Below are 15,988 nucleotides of genomic sequence, written 5' to 3' on the forward strand. Positions count from 1 at the left end.
GGGATCCTTTATTAGATAATAACTATATTTACATGTACATAATTATAAAAGAAAATTTTTAATTATCAAAACCCAATAAACTACTTGAAAATCACTAGAACAAACTTAGGGAGGTTATTTATCTCATCATAAAACTTATCAAAAACAATATTGGGTCCACCTTGTATTCTTGTGGGTGGTTCAAAAGTCTAAAGTTCAAAAGGTTTATTAAAATGTAATTATTATTATGTTTTATACTTGGATGAAATTAGCCATTAAATAGGCTTTGTAAAATCACGTGAATAAAAATGAAGAGAAGTGGAAATGGTGGTAAGCTATTTTGGTGAGAAAAAGCAAAGGGAGAAGAAAAGAAGACAGTGGCCGTGACTTTGGATTTGAGGGTGAGGTCTTTTATCTTTGAATCGGTGATTGGAAGGTAAATTTAATTTCATTTTACTTTAAATTTAGAGGATAAGTTTTTGACATTGCCTTTTATATTATTATTGATCTTGGTTTTAATTTTATCTTTTTGTTGGTTGTAGTTGACATTCTTACTCATAAAAGCAACATATAGTAGGTTATTAGGATGAAATAAGAGTAATAAGAATTTTGATGTTGTTATATAAGTTTCTTTCCCAACAAATAATTTTAACTTTTAAAAGTTCTATACTCGTAATTTGGCTCCAGCTTCTTAGTTTAATCTGGTTTTATAAATTGTGTTCGGTATTATTTTTCAAATTACCTTCTTTTATTTGTTTTAGAATAGAAGAATGATTATTTTTTTATGAAATTGAAAATGTATTTGTAGTTTATTTTAAAAATTAATAACTAAAAATGAAAATTGTAAAATGCATCTAGTCAATTGCATGGAGTATCAAATGCATGTGGGACCTTTTAATAAAATAACTTATTTTGAAATAATAAATAAACTTATACATACGTATAGTATGCTTTTAATGCATGTGGAATTATTCAAATAGAATAAAATAAACGATTCTTTGGGGCCCAAACCTTTTGTCATAATAATTGCAACCAGATGTGACACGTAGGGATGACAATTTTTTTTTGATGAGATGGGATTCCGGGATTGTGATATATTTTTATCTCATAAAAAAATTTAAGGACGGGAGTGAAACATTTTTATATCCCAATTATATATGCGGGACGAGAGTGGGATTGAAAAATTTTGTCTCATTCCGTCTCATTGCCGATTAAGAATGAAAATTTTACCAACTGGGATGGATTCCGCACGATCCCATTTCTTTTGAGATGGGATTGAGACATATTTTTGTCCCAAAAAAAATATAGGGACGGGACTGAGACTTTTTTTCATCTCTTTTGCATATACGGGACAAGATTGTGATTGGTAAATCTCATCCCATCTCGTCCCATTGCCAACCCTAGTGGCACCGATTCAAGCTCGAGCATTTGAAAACAGTAATATTTTATTTTTCTACTTTTGTAGAGAAAAAGAGTAAAACAAGTACGTCCATTTTCACTGCAAACCAAATTATTAGTGCTACCAAACATGTTCTACTATTTTATGTTCTCGTAAAATGAAAAATAATTGGTGCAAAATAATACCAAATGCACCGTTGATCATGTTCTCCATAGTTTTATGATTTATTTATGGACGAAGCCCTTAAACTCTAATAATGGAGTGTGTAATTTACGTTGCTAGTATGAGAACTTCTCAACTGTTAGGAAAATACGTATCTTTTTTTAACAAGGTTAGTGTAATGATGGCCAACAGGCCATGCCAGTAGTGTCGGCCCACTAGGATCCGTGAATTTGGTGGATCGTATCGTGCCGTGTCCTTTTTTTTTTTTTAATAATTGTCTAGCACGGGCGGGCTCACAAGTCCATCGTGCCTAAAAAAGCTCATGTATCTAGCGTGTTTTATTCAAGTTCACGTGTCTGGTGTACTTTTTTAAACACATCAGCCTAATAATAATAATAATAATAATAATTTCATAAATCATAATAATGATCAATGAAAAATAAAATTACAATCGTGAAATAATAATTACTCCTAATTTTATTTGAACTACTAATATTATAATTGTACTTGAACTCCATTGAATGAAAATATAATTTTTAATTTATCACAAAAATATTTCATTCATAATTTTATTTTTTCTGTATAAATATGAAAAGTATTTCATTCACAAATGAAACATATCTCCATTAACTATTAACTAAGTTATGATTTCATAAATTAAATATTAATGTTGTAAAATTTTTTATTTATTATTTATAAAAACATTATATTTATTTATTCATTTAATAAATTATAAACATTAAAAAATTAGAATTTTTATTTAAACTAGGACCTAAATTAATTTTTAAAAGCCTATGCTAAAAAAATATATTAAAAAATTTTAATTTCAAGATATTTGTAAAATCATAACATTTTATATTTACTTTTCATTTAAAAAAATTATTTTAATATACTTTGTCCCATGGGCTGCGTGCTAGCTCACTAATGAAGCGTGCTTATTACATGCCTTTTTGTATGTCGTGCTTTGGTCTATCTCTAATTATGCTATGCTTTTAAGGTTCACATGCCTAAAATTCTAGGTCCGGCACGGCTCACATGCATACTATGATGTGCCGTGTGCCCTACCGAAACGTGCTCGTGCCATACCTGTGCCACGTGCCGCCTGATCCATTGGTCATCCTTAAGTTAGTGTTCCATTTTTAGGAGATTTTCTAGATTTTTCTTTTTCCATTGAATTATTGTTTTCGAAAATTTCTAATTGTACAAGTAAAGTTTTTGGCAATTGGCCAAGTGTCTAGGCCCAATTTTCTTCAAAAAATGTAGGAGGGTGGGTAAATTTTAAAAAATATTAATGTTGTATCTCTTAATTGAAAAAGGAGAAATATTCCTTTCTCTTAGGCAAAACAAAACTATTTGAAAATTATTTAGTCAAGTTCCTAGGCACAAAGTTAACCATATTTAATTCTTTATTATATGTAATTGTCGAACTACAACTTCCAAAATATATTTTTTCATTGTTCTCAAATCTACTGTGAAAGCAATTTAGTAGCTGGTTATTGATCAATTTGGGTTTACATTGTCCAAATTTTACTTAGTTTAAGAAGCCTCTCGATCAATTACAAGAACCTTTATTCAAGGATAAGTGGGGCTTTCCTAATTATTCTCTGGCAAAATAGTAGTGGTGAAGATTTAGTAAATAATAATCCCACTCCCTTGATGTTTCTGCTAATCTCAACCAACCCAAATTGTTTCCGCAATCTTCATTCGATAAAATGACTTTATAGACTCAGTAACCCTGTAAATGAAATTGAGTGTAGCGTCTAAAAATGTGACAATTTATAAGCACAAAACTGCCCTTAGACTCTTTTACTATGCACTATGCTTTGCAAACGAGCAGCTACCGTTGTATATAAACACCTTTATCGCGTCAAATTTTCACTTGACCATTCAAATTTTGCCCACCAGAGTCATAAAGCCCGTCCTAATAATAGCAACTTTCTTCTCTACTGCAACAACCAGATCAGCATTAATGGAAGACAGGGAAACGTCCAAGAATCCGAGTCAATATTCAATCGCATGCCCCACAAAAGCACTGTCACTTACACAGCCATGCTTACTGCCTATTCGCAGAATGGCCAAATCGCGAAAGCCCGGAAACTGTTCGACGAAATGGCTGATAGAACCTCTGCATCGTATAATGCAATGATCACGGCTCTAATTAACAACAATTGTAGTATATATGAAGCTTTTGAGATTTTTGCCACTATGCCAATGCGAAACGCGGTATCTTACGCTGCCATGATCACGGGTTTTGTTCGGAGAGGAATGTTTTATGAGGCTGAAGAGTTATATGTGAATATGCCTGCTAGGTGGCGTGACTCGGTTTGTTCGAATGCTTTGATAAGTGGGTATTTGAAGGTGGGAAGATGCGAAGAGGCGGCTCGGATTTTCGAGGCTATGGTGGAGAAAGATGTGGTTGCTTGGGGCTCAATGGTTGATGGGTATTGCAAGAAGGGAAGGGTTATTGAGGCTAGAGAAATTTTTGACAAAATGCCGGAAAAAAATGTGGTTGCTTGGACTGCAATGGTTGATGGGTATATGAAAGTGGATTGTTTTGAAGACGGGTTTGATTTGTTTCTTAGCATGAGAAGAGGAGGTATGGCATTTAATTCTACTACATTGACTATTTTGTTTGAAGCTTGCGGTAGATTTTTTAGATATAGAGAGGGTGTACAGGTACATGGGTTAGTTTGCCGCTTCGGATTTGATTATGATATCATTTTTGGCAATTCAATAATTACAATGTATGGTAGGTTAGGATTCATGGATGAAGCTAATAAAGTGTTTTCCATGATGAGTAAAAGAGATGCAGTTTCTTGGAACTCATTGATCTCAGGTTATGTTCACAATGGCGAAATTGAGGAAGCTTATAGACTTTTTGAGAGGATGCCTGGAAAAGATTTTGTCTCTTGGACTACCATGATTACTGGGTTTTCTAGTAAAGGGAATCTTGAAAAATCTATAGAATTGTTCAATATGATGCCAGAGAAAGATGATGTTACATGGACAGCTATTATTTCAGGTTTTGTGAATAATGAGCAGTATGAGGAAGCTTTGCGCTGGTTCATTGAGATGCTTCGGAAAGACGTTAGGCCAAACCAGTTGACTTTGAGCAGCGTACTAAGTGCTTCAGCTGCTACAGCAACACTGAATCAGGGGTCTCAGATCCATGCTCATGTAGTGAAGATGAATATGGAATCTGATGTGTCCATTCAAAATTCACTGGTTTCTTTGTATTCAAAGTGTGGAAATGTGGTTGATGCTTATCGGATCTTTACTAATATTGATGAACGAAATATTGTTTCTTATAACTCAATGATTAGTGGATTTGCTCAAAATGGATTGGGAGAAGAGGCTCTTAACTTATTTAGGAAGATGAAAGATGAGGGGCTAGTGCCAAATCAAATTACCTTTCTTAGTGTTCTATCAGCATGCAATCATGTGGGATTAGTAGAAGAAGGATTCATTTATTTCAAATCAATGAAAACTTTATATAATATAGAACCAGGGCCTGAACACTATGCATGCATGGTTGATATCCTTGGCCGAGCTGGATCACTTGCTGAAGCTATTGATTTGATAAATTCAATGACTTTTGAGCCCCCTCCTGGAGTCTGGGGAGCTCTCCTTGGTGCAGGCAGAACCCACTTAAATCTTGATCTTGCAAAGCTTGCAGCACAACACCTTATGGAGTTGGAGCCTGATAGTGCGACCCCATATGTGGTCTTGTCTGACTTATATTCCGTTATAGGGAAAAAGAGAGACGGGAACAGAGTAAGAATGAAAAAGAAATTGAAAAGGATAAGGAAGAGTCCAGGTTGCAGCTGGATTATTCTGAAAGACAAAGTTCATTTGTTTCTTGCAGGAAGGAAATCCTGCTTGGACCTGAAAGAGATTGAAGTTACACTGCAGACAATTTCGAAAGGAACAAAAGAGTTTGATTGGCCTAAGCAATGACTGGTCCCTCCTTGGACTTGAAAGAGATTGGAGTTACACTGCAGACAATATCAAAAGAAATAAAAAAGTTTGATTGGCCTAAGCAATGTCTGGTCTCCTTTTGAGTTTGATTGATGCGTTGAAAACTTTTTGAGGTCATTTACATTGCTTTTTTATTGATAAAGATCCATGGAAGCCATCCATCTCTGTCATCTGCCGATGTGGTTTTGTTTGGAAGTAAATTCTGGGTCTTTGCCTTCTGCTTATACTCTGAAGTGCTGAGAAATTCTTCAACAATTAAGAAAAAAACCATTATCTTTCAGTGGGTAGGAAATTTCTTCTTCAAGAAGGCTTCTTGGTTTCCACTTTTTGTTCTGGGTATAGGGGAGTTTGCTGCTTGAGCCTAGTTACTCTTGACCCTAGCCAGAGCGTCTGATGAGATACACAAGTCCACCAGGGTCCAAACTATAAGCATTTGTTGGCTGCTGAGAAGCATATGCTCTATGTGCAGTAGCCGCACACCTCTATTGTAGGAGAAAATTTCTCCTATAATATAGCTGTGCGCTACCCCAAACGGACTATTAATCCCTATGAGGTTTCTTAACTATGGTGTTTATAACGGTGTGCTTTCTCAACTATGCGGTTTATAACTTAATGGAGGGTCATTGCTCCATATATATATACATTATACGTCCTTTTAATCTGTATTGATGCTTCTTTGTTGTATGATTCCTTATCTGATTTTCTGATTATTTTGCAGCAGTATTTATTCAAATTACTATGTCTAAAAAGCATTTTATTTCAACTTATCTTGAAGATTAATACCAACTTCATTGTCTCGTTATCAAACTCTGGTAATTGCTTAATTTTTATTAACACATGCCATAATTTTAACCTTCTTACGAATTTAGGAAATGTAATAAAGAAGATAATGCTGCACGAGCACAGCTGCTGCATTCACCTTTGCTGGCTTTTTATATCGAATGATAAATGGGTAAGATAGGGATTGACATCCAATTGTTAAGTACAAAATTTTTTATGCTGAAAGTAAAAGGGAATATCAGTAACAGGAAAAATGAATACACAAAAATTTGTATGTAAATAGCTAAATAAAAGGATATTCAGGCTCTTGAGAAAAACCAGACTGATAAGAAATTACTTAAAAAGTTTTGCAGTACAGCATACAGGAGAATTGATATTGAAAAAGTTTCTGTACAAATTAATTTCAACCAGATCCCCAGCCAGCTCCACCTCCACCTTTACCACCACCATAACCATTACCATCTGCACTGCTTTATGTGGCATTATCCCCTCCACTACTAATGCTAAGTCCGACTTCTCCCTCGCTGCTTAAATTAGCTACAGCGGCTGCAAATATGACAGCGGCTAAAGCTGCTTCAACTACAAACGCTGTGCCATCTTCTTTTGCCTCACCACCGGTGTCCACATTCAGACCTTCTTCAGCATCGAGATGTCCATTACTAGGCAAAGTGTTGTCTTTACCTTCAACAGCTGTAGGATATTCAATACGTTTCTTTCTGGCACCTCTTTCGTGAAAACTAATCAGAAATAGAATTGCTGCAACTACTGGACCGCTGACAATCAACACAAGGGCATAAGCTTCCGTCTTTCTGTAGTTGCATATATTTAGTGTCACTTGGTTTTCATTTATGAAGGAAGATCGGTAGAACCAGAATGTGATGAGCTTTTTATTTTAACTGAAGGAATCATGGAGAAACTCAACTTTACGGATCTTTTGTAACCGCAGAAGTTTCGTTTTCACCTCATTGTTCCCTTAAAATCTTGTTCTGGGCCAAAAAGGCAGTTGGGGAAACAGCTTTGCACAGCTTGAGACTACATATAACCTGTAATGCTCTGTGAAATTGAAAATGCTTATTTTATTTTAAACTACATTGAGAATTATTAATTGAAGTTGAACCAAGCTTTTATTACCGGCATTTCTATTATTGTTTTATCTTATTTTGATGAACAAGAAAACTTGGAAGAGAGCGAATTATCCGTTGACTATTTACGTATACAAATTAGTTCCTTATCTTAGAACTAAATTTTATTTAAAACACAGCATTCCACCATATTGCAGAAAACAAAGAGACACCAAAGCTTTATTGGTTATAGCATAAAAAACATTCGTGTTGACCAATGTCACCCTCCGCAACCACCACCGCAACCTCCACCACCACACCCTCCGCCGCCACACCCTCCGCCACCACCCCCTCCGGCGCTACACCCTCCACCACCACACCCTCCACCGCCACAACCTCCGCCACCGCCACCACTGCTGATGATAGTAACAGCAGCTGCAGTAGCTACGGCAGCCACACCAGCTGATCCAGCCAAAACAGAAACTTTGCCCCCACTTCCTTGGGCACTTTCCCCAGTTTCCACATCCGTATTATAAGTTCTCGGAGCAACTGAGGAAGGACCAGTGACACTCCGCGGAATGGGTGGATACCTTGTTTTCTTCTTCTTGCAGCCTACGCTGCACAAACAGCGTAAAATAACAAGGAATGCAATAGCAGAACCGCAAGCTAAAAGAGCAATAGCGTATACTTTCATCTTTAATTCTTGAAGCTGTGTGTACTATGTGATGAGAACTCTCTCTCTTTTACATGTTTTTATAGACATATCCCCGGATTGCGTAATGGGATGAGAAGAAATTAATGTATATTTTCCTCAAAGATGATATTATGAGGAAGTTTACATATTCTCCACGTATAGACTTTTTTGGAAAATGAACGAAACTTAGTTGGTTGACTTTGACAAATTTGCATACGAAATTGCCATGTTGTCTTGCCCTACAAAATGTTTAAGGGTGTTGAGTTAAATAATTTGTAATTTATATCAACCCAAAATCATTTATATATATATATATATATATATAATTTAGTTGTTGCTTGTCAAACAACTATGAGTCATTAGAAATTACTTTTCGATCAAGTGTCTGTAAGTTATATATAATGTAACTTAACAACTGCCAATACTTAATTACTACTATCAAAACTTAGCAAAATGTTGTTAATTAATTTTCTTGCCACATAGATTTACCTGGATCTACCCTCTCATAGCCAAGTCTAAAACCTTACAAACTTTTATAGAGTTGGAAACAATGATTGAAAACAGTCTCTCTAAGAAGATCAAATGTATTCAAATAAACTGGGGAGGTGAGTTTAGATCTTTTACAACCTATTTTGATGAGCAAGACATACAATTCAAACATATATTCATTAATAAAATGGAAAGATTGAGAGGAAGCATAGACATATTGTAGAAATTGGTCTTATACTTCTTGTCCAAGCTAATTTACCTTTAAAATTCTAGTGGAATGCATTTCATATAGTTATTTATCTCATTAATAGACTTTCTACAACTTTTCTCAACAATAAAACACCCTTTGAGTTGTTATTTCATAAGATTGTTCTCATTTTAGAACTTGGTTGTACTTGTTACCGTTATTTAAGATCATATAATAATCACAAGTTTGATTACAGAACCCATAAGGTGTACTTTTTTGGGGTATAGTGTTGTGCAAATTTTATTGAACTCGCAAGTGCACGAATCTATTGTAGAATAGATCAATAGTGACGAGTGTCGATCCCACGAGGAGGTGGATTTTACTTGTGTGTAGAATTAATTTTTCTAAATGGGTGGTTGGATTTGTGGTGAAAGTGATTTAAATTATCTTAAAATTGGAATTGAAATGGCGAGAATAAATTGAAGATAAATCTATTGAAATGACGTACTTGGGTATCTGGATCCGTATTAACATGCACCATGGGCTAAATATTCCTTATTAATGCCAATTAAATCATGAGGGGGGACTCCACACCTTATGAACCACACTCTAATCAATATGGTGCTAAGGGCTTGTCGTGCCAAATAATAATAACCTTGTACTAGGGAGCCGGTGAAATCAAGACGGTATCTAGACAAGACTATTATTATTTGTCGATGAGAAGTCAAAACATCCACAAAAATTAGAGGGGAAGAGAAAATAAATTTACCGAATAAAGCTCATAACACATGTTGAGACTTCACCTTCAACCCAAGCTTGAAAGAAAATGAGCTACTCATAATTGAACTAGGGGCAAAATGAGAATTTATTAAAATACATAGAAAATACAAGATAGAGAAGGAATTACAGAAAATGGAGTCCAAAAATAGATTCAGAGATATCAAATTAAGGGGGGAGGCCCCCTTTTTATAGATGCATTGAGTAAATCATGGCCATCGGATTAAAAACAGTTTGGATGCTTAGGATTGCGCCACGTCATCAGTCAACAGTACGCGGTTTGAACAGTGACACTGTTTGACCCGGCTTGAATAGTAATACGGTTTGGTTGAAAATAATCCTATGTATATGCATGTACTGTACGCGCAATTTTTGGTCCACTAACATGTTGCCACGTCACCAATCAACAGTGCATAAGAATTTTAGTCCAACAGGATTGTGACACCTCATCAGTCAATGCCACATTATCGGTCAATGCCACGTCATCAATCCGTCTATGTGAACAGTGTCGTGAACAGTAACGTAGACAGTACCGTACATGTGAATAGTACGTACATGTGAACAGTGCCATTTGTCCTTTTTTAAATGCAAGTTATGCAACTCAATAGGGGGGGTGAATTGGGATTTTAAAATTTATGCAATACAATTCGCACAACAATTTAATCTACGCCTTAATCAAATAAAAAACAATAAATTCAATCAAGTACAATATTAAAAGAGTAAGGGAAGAGAAAAACGAACACAAAGATTTTTACGTGGTTCGGCTATCCCCGCCTACGTCCACGCCTCCAAGCTCACCCGCTTGAGGATTTCACTATCCAAGCCTCCCAAGGCTTCAAATGTTTACAATTGACTTCCAAGGTGTCAATGAACCTTTACAACAAGAGATTATATCCCCAATCTCTTCACCCCAAGTGTTTCCCACACTTGTACACTCACAAATTGATGAGAAATGAAATTCACAACAATAAAACTCTCTTTAAGAGTGAATAACAAATTATAGCTCAATGATGATCCAACAAATGATGATTTACGAAATGGAAGCTCAATATATGTTATATGATCTTATATTTGCTTATAATCGTTCTTAAAATGAAGTTTGATTTGAGTTTTTATAGTGAAAGCCCAAAAACTAGCCGTTATAGGCAAATTCCAACGCTCAAGCGGTTAGCCGCTTGATTATCCGGCTAGCCGCTCAGGAATAGTAATGTTACCGTTATTTTTGAATTTTGCTACAGTAACACTATTCTCTGAAATTACATTTTGGCCCAAACTTTCTATAATTATACTTTGGCCCAAAACGTCAGAAAACTTTACAAATATGTCCAATTTCAAAACTTCCTAAAAATAGTTGTTTTTCCCAAACTTTCTAAAATTATGATATGACCCCAAAGATTTTATTATTTCGCACAAACGTCCTTTTCAACATAATACCCATTTTTTCAAAGTTCTCAAAACCTTTCACTTTAATCCAAAATATTCATAAATTATAGTATGGCCCAAAACATTTCAAATGTTTGTAAAAACGTCCAACTCCGAATTTTAATACTTATTAAAATCAAAGATTTCAAATCTTAGTATTTAAGTCCAATTTACTCAAATCCACAAAATACTTTACTTTATAAAAACAAAACCTTTTAGTTTATGAAAAGTATTTAATTAAATTAATCTCTTGAGCTTCTCAAATACTAAATCATGCATCAATTAAATCATATCGGCTTTACAAGAATTTATCGCACTAATTTGTTTGTTAAACTTTAAACGATATTCTTGATGTCGCCGTTGTCCGTTGAGTGTCTTCAATCTTGATTTCACTTGATTCACTTGCATAAATATTATCCTTCAAAAACTAGTGAAAATGTGAAATACAATATTTATTAAATCATTCAATACATATATTTGTTATCATCAAAATTACATTATGTATAGCCCTTTAGGCTAACACTTTTATGCTCCTCCTAAGGTTTTCGACCGTCCTGAGTTCAAAAGTGATGTCCGTTTTGCCGTCTGATCTCTCGTTTATTGTGAAATGACTATGATGCCCCTAAAATACATAAAATACTTAATTATAATACAACACACATAATTAAATGACAAGAAACTTAAATACATAAAAGTAAGGGTGTTAGTAAAACTTGAAGTGTAAAATGACGATTTTCTCCTTTATAAATAAATATTTTCTAACACTCAACACACCCCCAACCAGCTTATTGCTAGTCCCTAGTAAATAAAGCGAAAACAAAATTCAAATCCAAAATGATTTTTTTTTTAACAATCATGTTTATTCAATCAGACTAATGATAGTAATCAAATAAAAATATAAGCATTATCTCAAGTCTAGAGAAACATTCACACCCACAGCAACCATCCACATGAATCAGCTTAGTAAACTTTGTCACAGCTACTTTCAAGAATGACATGTTAAACCCCAAAATCTCACTGGAAATAGTGACACTTTCATAAAGAAATTAAACCCAATAAAAATAGTCACTCCAATGAATGGTAATTGAGAGAAAATAATAAATAAGTAATATCACATGCTCTCACCAAGATGAAAGAAATATGTTCTCAACTTAGAAATAACACGATCTCAAGTCAAATAAAAATGTTAGTCTACCCAATTTATTATTTATTTATTTATTTTTTATACATCACTACATCTTTTTAGTCCATATAACTAGCTTCTACTTCAGACTATAGTTTCCTAAAATAAAGAAGGACTTTTATTAGGACGTAACGTAAGTTAGAGACATGACTAACAAAGAAGGGAAATAAGGAAAACAAAGTGTATGTTTGAGAAAAATGCAGAGATTTTTTTTTTTGGAAGTTGCAAGGTGGATTTCACCTATTATTGTTATTTTTTTCTTTTTGAAACTACAATTTTTGTTTTTTTTTTTGGCACAACGTCACTGAACAAAATAATTATTTACATTTTTCTCAAACATAAATAGGCGATGGAACTTATAAGACATCGGGTAATACTCCAAATCGGAGTGGGTCAAGATGATAAGTTGACAAAGAAAAGATTTTTTATTTTATTTTTTATTTTTTTTAAAAGCTCAAAAGGGTTAACTATGAATATTTCATAAAAGGGATGGCTAGAAAGGGTTAAACGAATCAAAGATGGCATTTCTATAATTTTTTAGGGCTCTAAATAATCTTCCATATTTACTAGTTAGATGGGCCTCTATATGTAGCAACACACATTTTTTTCTTTTTTTTTTTAGGGTTAACTCAAAAGAAATCTAGAGATCGTGTATAAAATAATAAACTGTTAAGCTATATAAAAAATGGGCAAAAGGGTTACTCTCCAAGAAAAATGATAGGACTAAAAACTCACTTGATACATATTATGATATGTTCATTCCTTTAAGCAACTCATATTTGTCTCAGACATCAACATGTAGAGTAGCAAACATAGCGTAACATCACTTAAGACCAAAGATAATACAAATACTAAAATTTGAAATTCATCATATCATCCAATGTTAAAACAAATCACATAATTTTTTTTTTCAAACAAAATTCTACCCCCCAACCTATTCTAAGCATGAAAGGAAAATATGCATGCAGAAATGTGAAAATGATGCAGAAAAACTAATTAGAAAAGTTACACTTAAAATGATAGAAAAATAAAATTATTATTTTTAACTAAGAAGATGCGTTTCTAGAGGCACTATACTCCATATTCAGCCATTTTCGACTCAAAAATTTGAAAATGTATATTTATAAAAGAGAAATTAAAAAGAAGAAGAAAAATGAACATCAAAACTTAATAATGAAAAAGAAAATGTCTGAATTTTTTTTAATTTTTTTTAGTTTTTTTAAACGATGAAGATGCGTTTCTAGAGTCACTACACTCCATATTCAGCCATCTTTAACACAAAAAGTTAGCAACAGTTAGTTTCTACAACAAAAAATCAGTAAAAACTTAACCAAGATTCCATAATTGTCGACTATTCCCTCCCCCCAACCAGAACGAAACATTGTCCTTAATGTTTTAAAGGAAAAAAGTAGAGTTTAGAAGACATCACCTGGGTGGTGCAACACAGAAGAAAATATTTACAGGCGGAAAGTTAAATCTAATTTGTACTTCTTACTGCGGCTACTGTTACCATCATTATTTGGACGGTCCAATACAAAGGTCCAAGGGTCTGGCTCCGGTCTATAAGCTTGTAACAGATCAAGTAACTCATTAGCATTATGAGCACAAAGAAAAAGTTTTTTCGCATTGGAAGGAATGAAATAGTTTTTTATTACATGGTTAAGAAATGCGATGAAACCATCATAAAAGTTATTGACATTTAACAAACCGATGAGTTTTTGGTGAATGTGCAGATGGGCCCAAGATGCTAATGTGATAAGTGCCTCTAGAGTTGCAAGATCTCCTGGAAGGAAAATAAAAGCATCAGCATGATTAAGCATTTCAGTTATTCTTTCTTGCATACCGGAGACGACTAACTCTTCTCCAGTCGGTGAGTCAGACAAACTGCCCAAAGGTTTTAGGGCTCTTGGGATGATGCCTAACACTTAGCTTTCTCTGACAAAAGTAGCTTTTGAGACCAATTTTGATAACCCTCGGTTACCTCTTCCATACACCAAGTGTAATTTTCTCTCTGTTATTCTTTGACCAAGATTTATGGCTGCCTCAACGAACTCTTTATGTTTGCCATAGTTAAATCCAGAAAGCACACAAATGTTCTTGAATTGTCTATTGAGAGTAGTGGCCATTGAGATACTTCTTAAAAATAATTTGTGAGTACTTGACAAAGAAAATCATATTTAAGAATCTTGGTGACAGTGGGTCACAGCTGTGTATGAGGTAGCATGTCAGTGTCAAATAACGCGTAAAACACATGGCTCGCGAGTCAAAAAGGAAATAGTAAAAAGGAAAAAGTAAATAGTGATCGAATAAAATTATTAAAGACAATAATGCAAATGATAAAAACAATAGTGAAATAAAATAACAGTGAAGTAAAAGGATATTTACAGGTAGTTGCGACTGTGGATTAAATCTTCCTCTGGTTTTACGTCTAGAAATGGTTTGAACGCCCTCTATGGGTCGAGGATAGGCTTCCCATCCAGTTTTCTTATAAACTGGCAAACAAGATCGTTTATAGTCAGATTCATGAGACTATATCTTGCATGTTCTTTATGGAATAATGGTCATAACTGGAGAATCGCTCCTTGCATATATCCACAGGGATGCCTTTCAAGAGATAAAAGAATATCATCCAATAACTCCTTATTCAAGCGATCCCTAATGAATTGAATCTTATCTTCCCTATTATCAGACACCATTCCTAAAGAATATGGGTTTTTATTGCATCTCATTCTGGCACATTTATGACAGGCAACAAAAATTCTTCGAGCTCTTCGTTTTCTTGCATAATTTCCTTTACCACAACCAGGCATGTATGCAATAAATTTTGGAGGTAACTCACCTACCAATCGTACTTTAGCTTCGATTAACCAGCGGATATCAGCAGGTATGTTATTCCTCATGAGCAATCGCATTTGTTCGGACCGAGCTTTATAGATTGTAAGGAGGGCATTCTGAGGAAGTGAAGGGAATTGATTGTGAAGCTTTGCTAAAATCTCATTTCTGTCCATACCTTCGCCTCAAAATATCAGTTCTTATGGGAAACTGAAGTAACCGACTTGATTGTCACGGAGTATCGTTATCCACCACTTCATCGGGATAACAAACTAAAGCACACAAACAAAGAAAAACAAACTAAAACACAAAAAGAAAATTAAAATCGTCCTCTTATTGAATTTACCTCAAGCTCCAACTGGATGTTGTAGACACTCTTCTCAATGTCTCTGAGTTGGCTTTCTAAATCCTCAACATAAACTATTAACTTTGGTGGTTGTAGAGTCCAAATACGATGTGTCTTACACAATCGAATCTGTCTTTTGAGATGAGATTTTACACGTTGAAGTGGTTTAAGAATGTTCAGGAGGAATTGTTTAACTATGACACTCATGACTAACAATGATAAGAGAAAACTTAATGGTTAAACAAACACACTTATGCAAAAATAATTTCAATTAACAAAAAAATAATAAAAAGAAAAAAAAATCAAATTACCAAAAAGAAAGAAAAACTTAATTCAAATCTGGTGGGTCACTCAAATTTATTTTGGTGTCTCTCCATGTGGTTGGTACTCTAAATATGGCTTTAATATTTGACCATTAACTGTAAACGTGACATCGTTCTTTTGGTCCTTAATTTCAATTGCCCCATGTGGAAAAACAGTATAAACAATAAAGGGGCCAGACCATCGAGAGCATAACTTACCTGGGAATAAGTACAAGCGAGAATTGAATAAAAGCACTTTTTGACCTGGAGTGAAAGATTTTCTCATAATTTGCTTGTCATGAAAGACTTTCATTCGTTGCTTGTAAATCTTGGCATTTTCGAATGCATCATTGCGAATTTCTTCAAGTTCTGCCAGTTGTAATCTTCTTTCTGAGCT

General features: G+C 34.3%; 1 protein-coding gene across 1 annotated transcript; it reads left to right on the top strand.

Annotated features, from left to right (window-relative positions):
• The first annotated feature begins 3,045 nt into the window (after window positions 1–3,045).
• LOC102630543 (pentatricopeptide repeat-containing protein At1g53600, mitochondrial) lies at window positions 3,046–6,228 on the top strand. The gene has a single exon (XM_006477872.4). The coding sequence runs from the start codon at window positions 3,359–3,361 to the stop codon at window positions 5,495–5,497; it is 2,139 nt and encodes a 712-aa protein (XP_006477935.2). The 5' UTR covers window positions 3,046–3,358; the 3' UTR covers window positions 5,498–6,228.
• Window positions 6,229–15,988: the final 9,760 nt, after the last annotated feature.

This window comes from Citrus sinensis, chromosome 3 (genome assembly GCF_022201045.2).
Source record: "Citrus sinensis cultivar Valencia sweet orange chromosome 3, DVS_A1.0, whole genome shotgun sequence".
Lineage (NCBI taxonomy): Eukaryota > Viridiplantae > Streptophyta > Magnoliopsida > Sapindales > Rutaceae > Citrus > Citrus sinensis.

What these genes read in the sequence shown, in the direction of transcription:
- LOC102630543 (XM_006477872.4), top strand. Translation starts at nt 3,359, where the DNA reads ATGCTTTGCAAACGAGCAGCTACCGTTGTATATAAACACCTTTATCGC.